The sequence below is a fragment of the Psammomys obesus genome, unplaced genomic scaffold (assembly GCF_907164565.1).
Source record: "Psammomys obesus unplaced genomic scaffold, mPsaObe1.curated_primary_1811, whole genome shotgun sequence".
Lineage (NCBI taxonomy): Eukaryota > Metazoa > Chordata > Mammalia > Rodentia > Muridae > Psammomys > Psammomys obesus.
In genome coordinates this window covers 30220210-30233476 of record NW_026592118.1, presented here as the reverse complement: position 1 = coordinate 30233476, position 13267 = coordinate 30220210, and the positions used below count along the sequence as shown (strand labels likewise).

Here is a 13267-nt window from a genome sequence, read left to right as displayed (position 1 = left end):
GCTTCTGTTTAGGATGCTCCTGTGTGCCTTTAGCAAGATCATCTGAGAGGAGACACAGCCTATAACGGGAGCGTTTCCTCTGTCAAACCCTAGTATCCGAGAAGTACAGACAATCACCATTCACTCTGCCTATCTGACAGGAAGGCTGGGAAGCAATATGAGGCAATTAAACTGAAAAAGTATTGTGCTGTGAAATTGGCACTATCATACTTATACACAGACCTCTAACTCAATCACCTGGCATGCTTCAGAAGAATTAAAAGAAACAGTAACGTAATAAGTGGGGAACTGAAGAAGTGAGACCAACATCAAGATTTGTAGACTAGTATCTGGAGCCTTACAAGGTGACCTGCCCTGAGTGAGATTCGTCAGTCCTTCACCACAGCGAACACTAAGTAATCGCACAAAGAAACTTAAGTAAAAATAATTCAGTAACTAAAACAAGCTAGTATAACTGACATAATTTTAAAAAATAGAAAGATAGGGCTACTCACCAACAAGCCTTATCACGTTCAGAGTAGTGTTTGTCAAGATAGGCGCGTTCACTTTATTTAGACTGTAATCCGATTTCTTCCTGCTCCTAAGTGTCTCTCTTGAAACACTTCACATGCAAAATAAGGCGGGAGCAGCATTAGACTGCTAATAAATCAGTAAGTTACTCAGCTTACTGTCTAGCTCCCACTCACAAATTATTTACTGAAATCCTATGCATAAATAAACTCACAGCCAGAGAGAGAAGAAATAATAAAGAAATGAAGTTCTAGAAATGTATTTTAGGCATTGTGAAGACTTCACCTGAGTTCTTGTCAACATTTCTATCTCTTTACTTAGTTTTCAAATCCCAACGAGTCTCTGCCATTTTATTCCGCTTACGTCTGTTTTCTTAGACATCGCTCAGGAATTTATTGTTCTCCTCTTTAAGTTCCTGGAGTTCTTATTTATTTACTTATTTTTTTAAAATTTTATTTTATTCTTATCAGTTACATTTTATTAACTCTGTATCCCAGCCGTGTCCCGATTCCTCATTCCCTCCCAGTCCCTCCCTCCCTCATCTCCACTGTGCCCCTTGCAAGTCCACTGATAGGGGGGACCTCCTCCCCATTCATCTGATCCTGTTTTATCAGGTATCTTCAGGACTGGCTGCAAAGCCCTCCTCCATGGCCTAACAGGACTGCTCCTCCCTTGGGGGGTGGGGAGGCCAAAGAGCCAGTCATTGAGTTCCTGTTAGAAATAGTCCTTGTTCCCCTCACTATGGGAAGCCAATTGGTTACTGAGCTACCACAGGCTACATCTGAGCAGAGGTTCTAGGTTATATCCATACATGGTCCTTGGTTGAATGTCAGTCTCAGAAAAGACCCTGGGCCCAGATATATTTGGTCCTTGTGGAGCTCCTATCCTTTCCCCATCAGATTAACTCCCCTTCTTTCTTATGATTCCCTGTACTCTGCCAAAGGTTTGGTCATGAGTCTTTGCTTTGAAAACACTGCTAGTTAGAGTCTTTCAAATGCGCTCAGTAGACTCCTGTCATATGTTCAATGCGCATCCCATCTGTCTTTCTAAACAAGGATTGATAATCTTACCCTATGTCCGCTCTCTTGAATATCTTTTTTAGGTGTATAGATTTCATTATGTTTATCATATCTTATAGGTTTATATAAGTGAGTATATACCGTGTTTGTCTTTCTCCTTCTGGGATATTTCACTCAGGATGATCTTTATTTATCTATCTATCTATTATTTATTTATTTATTTATCTATCTATCTATCTATTTATTTATTTATTTATTCTTTTAACTTCTTGGATTATCTGATGAAGTGAGTGTTCTTTCAAGTTCTGGGAACAGGGGCTTCTCTAGATTACTCCAGTTGGAGAATATTCCACAGGACTAGAACCTTTCATACATTGGGTGTTTCTGCCATGTGCCCTGGGCAGATGGGTTAATTGTTGCGTGTCTGATGTGAGAGGCTGGGCCAGTGCTGTGCACTCGGCCTGGGCTATGAGGGGCAGACATTCTAAAATCTGCAACATCTCTGAAACAAAGGTTTTTCTGTGTAAGTTATTCACATAGGCATAAATGCATCAAATCAATGGATTTCAGAAATTTCTGAAAAAAGTCCTCCACAGAAATGGGATTAAAAGAAGACATGAATTTCGAAAAGGATGTGAAGAAAGGGGATCCATTACAAAACAGGCAGAGAAAACAGTGTACTGAGAGATGGTCAGAATTTTGCTATGATGCCATATACAAATGAGGGCAGAGGAAAATAGCAGGAAAAGAGGCAAGCACAGATCGGGTCAGCGAAAGCATCAAGCCTGGGAGGCACAGGGGTTTACTAAAGCAAAGGTGAACAATATAAACCTAAACCAGAAGAACCCCATGGCACTGAATTACATTTATGTCTAAGAAAAACATCTACATTTATAATTAAGAATAGTTTAAAAAGTGAGAGTTTGGAGACAAGAAGCGAAGGTAACTCTGGCAAATGGAGACACAAATCTGAGTAGCAGACACTAGTCTACATTCACTTATTAAAACACAGCTTCCCTTTGGCCAAAGCATTTCCTAAACATTTCCAATGAATGAATGCAACAAAATCATCCTATTTAGCTCAAAGATCAGTTGGTATCTTAAATACGCAAAATCCAATACAATCAAACCTTCCCAATCAATATGTTTACACTATATGGATTGCTTTCTATTAAGGAGAGAATTACATCAGTCAGGACTCTAATTTAATCAGTTATTTGCTAAGTGTAACGTATCTTAAACATATCATTTAAATATGTGTGTATAAGTTTATTACCTATAAGTATCAGCATAAAAGATCAGGCCCATTTAACTAGATAAAGGTGACAAAATTCTTAATAAAATTCATACTTTGGAAGAGCAAAGTTTACTGCAAAACAAAACTTAATTATAACAAGAAACTTTAATAGAAAATCAAATACAAACTCTGAAAGACTGAAAACTTAGAGGCGGCACCACATTTACTGATCTCTAAACTGAAAGCTCTCTGATTAGTTGCAATATTTGCACAAGATGATAAAGTAGCTTTTAAGATCTGAACAGAGGTTAAGTTGTGATAGTATTTTTTTTTTAATATTTTAATTACGTCTTTTTTTAGGGGTGGGAGTGGCAGTGGCATGCATGCTGAGGTGCAGGTGTGGAGGTCAGAAGACAACTGACAGGAGCTGGTTATTTTCTAGCACATGAATCCTAGTGCTCAAACTCAGGTCATCATGCGAGTGCCTTTACCCACTAAACCAGCCCACTAGTTCACAGTAGTATTGGTCATAAATTTTTATAAGTAAATGAGAACATGGATGGAGAAAGTGTTAAAAGACCCTACTGCCAGATGAAGAGCTCTCGGCAACTACTGGCTGCTAAGAGAGGGCAATCAGTCTGTTTCAAGGACAAGCGCCCTGACAGCTTATCTGTCCCAAGTGGTCAGCATTAAACCCATGATCAATGATCGACATTAAATGGACTAAGCAGGGTGTGAGTGTGTGTCTAACAATAATTAGAGAAGGGGTCATGAATTTGAGCGGAAGTGGAGGAGGACATGAGAAGAGCTGGAGAGAAAGAGGATGCCCTGGAAATGATGTAAATGTGTTGCTCATACATTAAATTCTCAATAAAATAAAAAATTTAAAAATTACGATCTTCCTGCAAAAATCAATGTCCATGATGAATATACACAAAAACATCATCATAAACTCATTATTCTGTGCAATGAATATATGGGAGTAAGAAAGTAGTAGATTGGTACCTGTGAATGTGTTCTATGGTACAAAAACATCCACAAAACACTGACAGCCACAAAAATTTGACTGAATGAGCAAATTTCAGAATAATTTTTATAATGTCAAATATACTGCATAAATCAGAGTTATGTGTGAGCCAGCTTAGACAGGGGTCAACTAATCCTTCTGATACAGGAACAGCCAAAGTCTATGCAGTAAATTGATCTGTGAAACAACCAGGTAGAGCTTTGCTTAACTTGAGTTTTTCATAGAAACATTTTATTATTTTTCCTGAAATGTCACTGTTATGGTGCAATCCTTCAGGCTCAAGTCTTTGAAAAAGCATTTTCTACCAGACTTTAATTGCTGCCACACTTTAGTTTTTAGTTTACATTTTGTTTTCTTTCCGACCTCCCCCCCTCCCCAGCCCAGGTCAGTCACCTCTTGACGGGAGCATCGCCTGTCTGCTCATCCACGTAGTCCTGCTTCAGCTCCTCAGGAACATCACTGTCACTGTCATACTCCTGATAGGCACTCTTCTCTTGCTCATCGGACTCATACTGAGGAGACATGGTAGAAGATGCAACAGCATTCATACAGGGTCACTTTACTGAAGTCTCTCAATACAAAGTATACACAACGTTTAAGAAACAGCTAAAGGGAAATTCTTAATTTTAGCTTGAGTTTTACCATGAAGAATCAAACTCCCCTTCCGTTTTCTTTACATTCTATTTTAACTAGCTCAAAAGAAAAACTAAAAAAATTAGTTGTTCATAAGTTTGTAAATGAAAACTTAAACACAACCACAAATACCTCACTGGACCTCAAAAAGGGGTTAATTTTAGACTTTAAAAGCTCTTCTAGTGGTATTGTAATATTTACTTTCAAGCTGTTAACTCTTTACAACAAGGCTGCAGATCAATTCTAGCCCTAGAACTACTACTATAGCTTATAAATGCACACACCGTCTAACTCCAGGATGCTCAGCTGCATGAACAGCTGAGAAGGTGCCGCAGCACCAAGGGGGCTCCTGGAAGGCTCACTCCTGAGAGAAGAGTTCCTAACGCCTTTCTTGCTTATGGACTAATGGCAGCAGGGCAAGGGTGACCGTACAGCGAGGGGCACACTGGCAGCAGCACAGCTGGCCTCGTGTCAGACACGGCCTGACTAAATACTGGCTAGCATTCACTGCATTTCTGACTGCACCCTGTGCCATCTTCTCTCAGAGATTTAATCTCCTGAGTCCTAAAAGCTGCATATACAGCTTAACCACATATACAGTTAAGTCTCAACCCGTATACAACTGAAGAGACCAACATGATGACAAGATGGAAAGAAGCATGTGCCCCTACTCTAGCTACTTTTTGATACTCTATTACTGAGATAAAATGTCAGGCCTTATTCAGATATAAACCCAGATTATCAGGACTTAGATTGCATCTTAAAGATTAGATTCTAAACTAATAATTAATTTTTTGAATGTGACATTTTCCGATATGTAGACACACAGACAAGAATTTTGCTCAGGAGGCAGAGGCAGACAGATCTCTGCGAGTTTGGGACCAGCTTGCTCTACATAGTGAGCTCAAAGTCAGCCAGGGCTACACAAAGATACCCTATCTCAAAAACCTGCCCAAAATAGCCCACCCAGCTAATAAACTGGAATGACAGTACTGTACTTAAACCCTTCCTACCAACTAAGCAGTACCTACATTTACAAGTTTCAAGGTGCTTGAAGGACCTTTAAAAGACCACCAGATTTCTAAATTCCAAAGTTCTAAACTCCCTAGTTTGTGGTGGTTTGAATAATGGCCCACAGGCTCATGTATTTGAATGCCTGGTCATCAGGAGTGACACTACTGGATAGAGATTAGGGAGTGTGGCCTTACTGGAGGAAGTGTGTCACTAGAGGTGGGCTTAAGCTCCATCCAGGCCCAGTACTTCTCTCACCCTGCTGTCTGAGGATGCATGGAAGTTTCTCAGATACTTCTCCAGTACCATGTCAGCCTTCCTGTCACCATGTTCCCCACCATGACGACAATGGCCTAAACCACTGAACATAATTCAGGCCCAATTAAACACTTTCATTTTATAAGATCTGCATGGTCATGGTGTCTACTCACAGCAACAGGACACTGACTAGAACAATCTTATCTCAGATAAAAGGACATAGAATAAAATACTGACTTGGTTACCCAGGATTGGAGTCATGGCAAAAGTACAGGGGCACTATTCCCTCAGCCACCTCTGTGTGAGTCATCAAAATATTTTAATGAAGAAACACACCACTACTAGGTAAGTACACTGATAAGACTATTACACAAACAAGGACAAATTTGTAATTTGTGAATAAGCACACTATAGAGTCACTATCTGCATAAGCCATTCTGGAGGGGCAAAACGCACAGCAAGAATACATGCTAAGGAGGCTAACACCTAAGCAACACAGCCAATTACCAGAGCACCTTTAAAAAGAAAACCCATCTCTGCTTCAAAAGCATTTTAAAAATATCACATACCCCATTAGAAGCTAAGACATCTTCTGTTTCTTCATCTTTGTGGTCGGCTTGAATTTCAAATGGATTCCCACCACTACAGTATTGCTCAAACAAAGTCACAGATTTTGAAGAAGTTGCCAGTGGCTGCTTACTAGGTGAAACTGATGGGGAGCGAGACTGTTCCAGGAATTTAAATTCCTACACATTGAGAAAGGACCAAATAGCTATTAGAAAAAAATATCAAAATCCAAGCAAATAAGCATGTGCTTTGAGTGTAAATGTGGAAGTTGGAAGCATGTGTGGGGGACCATGATCTTCAAGTTATTCCCCTTCACATCTTATAAGTTGTTGTACATCCTAATCTTGGAAACATGTAACTGTCCTAAAAGATAACTCTGGCCTTCCTTAAAAAAAAAAAAGGCACACACTCTGAAATGACAAGAAATCTGAATGATACAGCAGCATAAGTCCTGGTAGGACACTTCTATCCCACAATATTCTTTAGCAAGGGCAACTGTTAAGGCACTACTGACTCACACTTGTACGATGTAAGACATTCCTACAAACCCACAGAAAAAGTATCAAGTATATTTCTATCTTTATTATGTTAGTATCTATAACTATCATTTAATTTCCTCTATAGACCAAAAAGCAAAGACCAGAAACATTCGTTTGGACCAGATGTGCTCCTCGGCTGCTCTATTCAAGCTTTTACAGAAGGCCACTTGCCTTCTCTTTGCTTCCTCATCTTTAAAAGAGGAGAAACCATTTAGACTGGGAAAATCAGCAAATGATAGAGCTAAAACTTGCAATACCTGATAATTCTACATTACAAAGCAATGAGTAAACTGAGGCAGACTGGAGAGACTGAGTGCCAAGTTCAAGGTTATGACTTATTGGAGAAAAGACTCAAATCATCTCTAACGTTCACCTAAGTTACAAAGCTCTTGACTTGACAATCTACCACAAAAAAAAAATAAGCATTTTCCTACATCTAACAATATTAATCTCAAGTTTAAATGTCGGTCATACGCAGTATTAGTCTTAAAAGGTCCAAGGGTAGTATCTTAAATTTCTAAAAGTATATTGGCTGTTCGCTCTACTATGACACCATATCTCAGCTTGCGCTTGTCTGCTTTATAAATTTCAACAAGCTAAATCAATCCAACACAATGCCTAAAAATAATGACATTATTTTTATAATTCTAAGCAAGTATTTAATGTAACAACATGATTTTTTTTTTTTTACAAATCCGCAAGAATACATGTGCATAATTAAGTTTTAAATGGTTTTCAAGGCAACCATTTTGAAAAAAAAATACTTGCTTGGACAGAAACAACTTGGCACATTTCTATTAAAAGTTCTCTTAGAATTATAGTATACATTAAAACATGCATGATCTATCTTTAATGGTCAGACTATTAAAAAAAATTCAATAAAATTATTTAAATACATGCTCTAATGTTAAACTTAAAATTCTAAATGTTAAGGAATTATAACTATTTTAGAATTCATAGGTTCTGCTAATTTAATGTTATCACATTAATACCAATTAAAATTTATGTTAGTTTGCTGTCCTTGGGCATGTGCTGATCACTACTGTTAATGCTTTTACTATTACCTCATTAGGAAAGCAATATGACAGGACTGGATATGAATCCATACAACATAAAGACTATTCCCCTAGCAAAAGAAAACACAGGGCTGCAAAGATGGCTCAGCAAGTCAGAACACTAGCTGTTCTTCCAGAGGATCCAGGTTTCACTTCCAGTAACCACTTGACAGCTAACTACCATCTGTAACTCCAGATTCAGGGGAGCCCATGCCCCCAAATTGGCTGCCACAACCACTGCATACATATAACATACCAACATAGATGAAGGCAAAACACCCATACATACCAAATAAAATGTCAAATAATAATAATAATAATAATAATAATAATGATGTATTCTTTAAATATATCCAGAATATTTTTTAATTTTTATTTCTTATATTAATTACAGTTTATTTACTCTGTATCCCAATTGTAGGGCTCTCCCTCATTCCCTCCCAACCTCACCCTCCCCCCCTCTTCTTCTCCCTGCCCCCCTCTAAGTCCACTGATAGAGGAGGTCTTCCTCCCCTTCCATCTGACCCTAGCTTATCAAGTCTCATCAGGACTGGCTGCAATGTCCTCCTCTGTGGCCTGGCAAGGCTGCTCCTCCCTTGGGGGTGGGGGAAGGTCAAAGAGCCTGCCATTGAGTTCTTGTCAGAGACAGTCCCTGTTCCCCTTACTAGGGAACCCACTTGGACACTGAGCTGCCATGGGCTAAGTCCGAGCAGGGGTTCTAGGTTATATCTATGTATGGTCCTTGGTTGGAGAATCAGTCTCAGAAAAGACCCCCGTGCCCAGATATCTTTGGAGCTCCTGTCCTTTCCAGAATTTTTTGAATGTGTTTAGAAAACCATTCCATCTGAAGGAAACCACTAAATACAAAGTATTTTCAAGTCATGGACTAGGACACAACTGAAGAATACAGGAGTATTTATTATAATGTATTCCAATCAAGCCAATTAGAGTTCTTCACAGACTGTTCATTCCGAAGAATCCAATTAACTAATACATATTAGTATTTCTTATAAGTGTCTCTTTCATTTATGAATCATTTTGTCATTACAAGCAAATCTGTTTATTGTGCTATAACTTAAGTGTCCATCTATCCCTTTAGGAAACTGCTAGTATTTTACACATGTAAATAAGAATTTTTAATCACATGGTTAAGTTTTTCTGAAAAAACTTAAATAAAACAGTGGGTTCTCTTCTGAATTCAAAGGAAATCCCATTGTAATTGTCACTTTTTTAGGCAGAAAATTTCACTGAAGCATATAAAATAAGTTTAGGAAAGAAGGGGACTTTTCAGTAGATGATTCTTACAAAAGGGGCTGCTAGGAATGCCTTTCAAGGAAGAAAGCTATGCACTGTTCTTTCCTTTGGTTGCTTTGCAAGTGTTCTCACATATGTGTTTCTGTTATTAAAAGGAAAAACTCAAGATAGTAACTGGAAGATACATTTCTTTGTTCATAAAAAAAAAAAAAACTTACATGAAGCTGCAAGATGCTGAAATTTGATTTAACAGGGCAAAGCTCCCATGTTTCATTCTCTAAGAACATTCTCAGTTCATCAAGTCGTATTCTTAAAAAAGAAAACGAATAGTCAAAAGGAAGAAATGGGCAGCAAATACAAGAACTAGGGAAACAAAATACAATACAACAAAATTATCATAATCATAATCACCTTTGGAACCCATATCATATTACCACAATAAGCTACAAAAGTTTGCTTCTTAGGATAGTTAAGAGAAACAAAATATATCAAATATTTATTAAGGTGAATATTTTTAACATGGTGTAAAAATGATGTGTAATAAATATAATATTTATTAACAAACTTAATTAAAACCTGTCACCAACAAATGCACTTAAATTTGCCTTCACTAATCATGAGTCAATGACAAAACAGAGAAACAACTAGCATGTTACATAAAATCACAAATATTTACAAATTAGTGTATCATAAATATGTCAAGTGTAAGACTACTAAACAACAATACCAAAATAAATTATCCTCTGAAGTTCTTTAACTCAGTGTCTAGCACCGCAATGCACTTAAAACTTAGCAGGTCAGCCCTGAACACTCCTGACCATCCACTAACACCCACACATGGATAATTTTTAATGCTACTAGTTTCACTTTATGTTCTCAGTCATCATTATATTACATAGAAGGATGCAGGAAAACAAAGCTTTACTTCTATTCCAATAAAAGCCTATTTTCCCCAATAGACTACATGCTAACATCCTAAAACATGCTAACATGCTAAAAACAGAGTCTAGACTTTTTAAGAAATCCTGATTTGAAGATAAACAGTCAGTAAATAGATCTAGAAAAACAGGAACATCTCTGAGTATTGAGATAACTGGGCAAGGACTACAGCGGGTTAATATCCTCAGCAAGTTACAAGCCTCAAAGCTAACACTTTACTTGGAGGAGAGGAAGGAGACACCTATGACCAAGATGTAAATGAATTAATAAAAAAAAATGAAAAAAAATCGATAACTTCATAAATAAAATTGACAAAAACACCGAGGGGGGAAAAATCAAGAAAACAATATTATTCATTATCCCATCCCCCAAAAAAATCTTGGAATAAATTTAACCAAAAAAGTAACGAACACTTTGTACAATGAAAAAGTTAATGTGCTAAGAAAAGGAACTGAAAAGGATTCCAGAGAATAGAAAGCTGCTCCATGCTCATGGATTAGCAGGATTAAGGTATCTATAAAGTTTCAACACAACCCCATGAAAATTACAACACAATTCTTCACAGAAATATAATTTTTAAAAAACTTAAATTTTGTATGAAAATACAAAAAAAAAATCTAGGAATCTGTTTTTCTGCAGGGTTCATCACTCTACATTTCAAGGTTTTTATAGGCATTTCAAACAGTCGCAACGACAAAAAACAAACAAGGCCAGACATCATGGGATACACTTGTAATTACAACACTCAAGGCTGAAGCAGAAGGAGTATCATTTCTAGGCAGGGCTAGGCTACATAGAGAATTTTTATCTCTATAAATACACAAATTATAAAGCCAAAAATCAAACAGACATTTGAGAACTGAACAACAAAATACCTTCAGTTAAAGCCTGACTGAATAATTAACATACCACAGTAGGGTTACCAGAAGAACCTGTAGAAAGTATCTAGAAACTGAAGCACAAACTGAAAATAAAATAAATAAATAGAAAATATATTAACATTAGATAGATTATAGGCAGATAGATGATAGATGGTAGATGGAGGATTGATAGATACAAGATAGATAGACAGACAGATGACAGATGGTAGATAGATGATTGACAGATACAAGATAGATGGATAGACAGACAGATAGATAATGGTATATGACTGATAGATACATGATTGCTAGACAGACCGACAGATAGAGTGGATGGGTGGATGGCTGGATGGGTAGATGGAAATAGAAGGCAGTCTAGCAGAACTGGTAAGCTTTCGGTCAGTGAGCAACCCTGTGACAAAAACTACAGTGAACAGTAATGTGAGGAAGACAATGTCAACCTCTGGGTTACAAACACAAATACAAACACACACACACACACACACACACACAGAAAGAGAGAGAGGGAAAGGCAGGGAGAGAGAAGGGAGAAAGAGAGAAAAGAAAGAGGGAGGGAGGTGAAGAAGAAGGGAGGGAAGAAGGGAATGAGAAGAAGAGGGAGGGAGGGGCAGAAAGAGAACAAAATAGCATGTGTTTATACATACAGAAGAGAGGACAAATGAGCTGAAGCAGTATTTGGACAGATAATAGCTGGTTATTACTCAAAATGACTGTGTCTATGCATAAAACCACAGAGGGAAAAACAGCGGGCCTAACTAGGAACTGAAGCTATAAAATTTTACAATTTAACAATAAAAAGACTCATAATCAGTTTAAAATGGCAATATCTTTAAACATACTTCTGCAGCAAAGACATACAAAATCCCAACCAGCACATATAAAGCGGGCAGCACTTTTATTCACTTAGGATATGCAAACTGAAACCATGACAAGATTCCGCTTACATCTACCAGGGCAGTTACAAACAAAAAGAAAGTAAGCTAAATACTGACAAGAGCTTGAAGAACCTGGAACCCTCATACAACGCCAGTACAAATATAAAATGGCAGTGAGTGCTTTGGGAAAGAGTTTGGCAGTTTCTTAAAATGTTTAACATAGTTATAGCCACAGAACAAAGCAATTTCCGTCTGTGTTAATAGTTTGCTACAACAAATCACCACAAGCTGAGTGACTTAAAGCAAGAGAAATGTGTTCTTGCATAGCTCTGGAGGCAGGAATCCAGCTGAAGTCCATACGGCAGCGGGACTGCAGTGGTCCGGAGACTCTGGTCTAGGAGAAAACCTGTGGAGCTGTTCCAGCCCCTGGTGGCCGCTGTGGAACCCGCTGCCTCGTGGCCACAGGGCCTTGCCCTTCACATTGCTTCTCCTCCACCCAACCTTCCTCAGTATCTCGGTGAACTTCCTGCCACTGCCTTCCTCTTACTTGTGGCGATATTTAGTGCCCACCCGGATAATAGAGCGTCTTTATTATCATTGCACACATGTGCAAAAATATTGGTTGTGGGAGATTGAAACAAGGATCTCATACATGCTAAACATTCACTCTACCAGCAATGGCCTCTACCTCTCATTGCAAAATTCTTAATATCGCATTATTACAGCATAATGTACTTTTCCTAATATGTTAACAATTACGATTTGGGGGGACTTGGTCTTGAAGTTTGCTGAATGGATGCTGAAGAGGAAAGGGAAGAACACTGTTTCCAACCTCTCATTTAATTTCATCTGTATGTGCACCCCATGTACACGGTGCCCACAGAGGTTGGAAGGTTATGTGTGAGCCACGAGATGGGTGCCGGGGACCCAAACCCACATCCTCAGCAACAGCAGTGAGCATTCTTAGCTGATGAGCCATCTGTCCAGCCTATTATCATGACTGACAAGAATAAAACCTTTCTTAGGCACGGCTTTCCTCTTCTGACACCATTCAGAGCACGGTCAGAGCCCTTGGAAATGCTTTATAATATTGTCTGAGCAAAGATGACATCAAATGAACTTGCTGTTAAATAGGATATTTTGATAACCACATAGTACTACATCATTCTAGGTTGTTACTGCCTCAGCTAGAGTATCTCTAATATCTGTAACACCTAAACTGTTAGTTCAGGAACATAAAGAAACTGGAACAACAAAATTCACAATTTCAAAAGATAAAATCTCAGCGACAGAAAGTGTTTTCCCCCACATGCTCACACAATTTTGTTGTAGAAAAAGATAACTGTGTGAAATTTGCTTGCACAACCACCATAAGTGACACGTAAGTGGAAGACAAAACGCTTCCTATTTCACCTTTCTCTCATGTCTGTATCTTCCAACTAGTAGCCTAACTGGACATGGA

At 38.2% G+C, this 13267-nt stretch overlaps 1 protein-coding gene across 2 annotated transcripts in view; it reads right to left on the bottom strand.

The window, feature by feature from the left end:
* Vps50 (VPS50 subunit of EARP/GARPII complex) overlaps nt 1-13267 on the bottom strand; it is a 104219-nt gene that overhangs the window by 24165 nt on the left and 66787 nt on the right. For both annotated transcript variants that reach the window (XM_055612841.1, XM_055612842.1), the window contains exons 17-20: nt 9329-9419; nt 6265-6441; nt 4187-4305; nt 495-601 (exon numbers count right to left, since the gene is read on the bottom strand). In XM_055612841.1, the coding sequence (XP_055468816.1) occupies nt 495-601; nt 4187-4305; nt 6265-6441; nt 9329-9419 (494 nt within the window). The remainder of the gene's footprint in view (nt 1-494; nt 602-4186; nt 4306-6264; nt 6442-9328; nt 9420-13267) is intronic.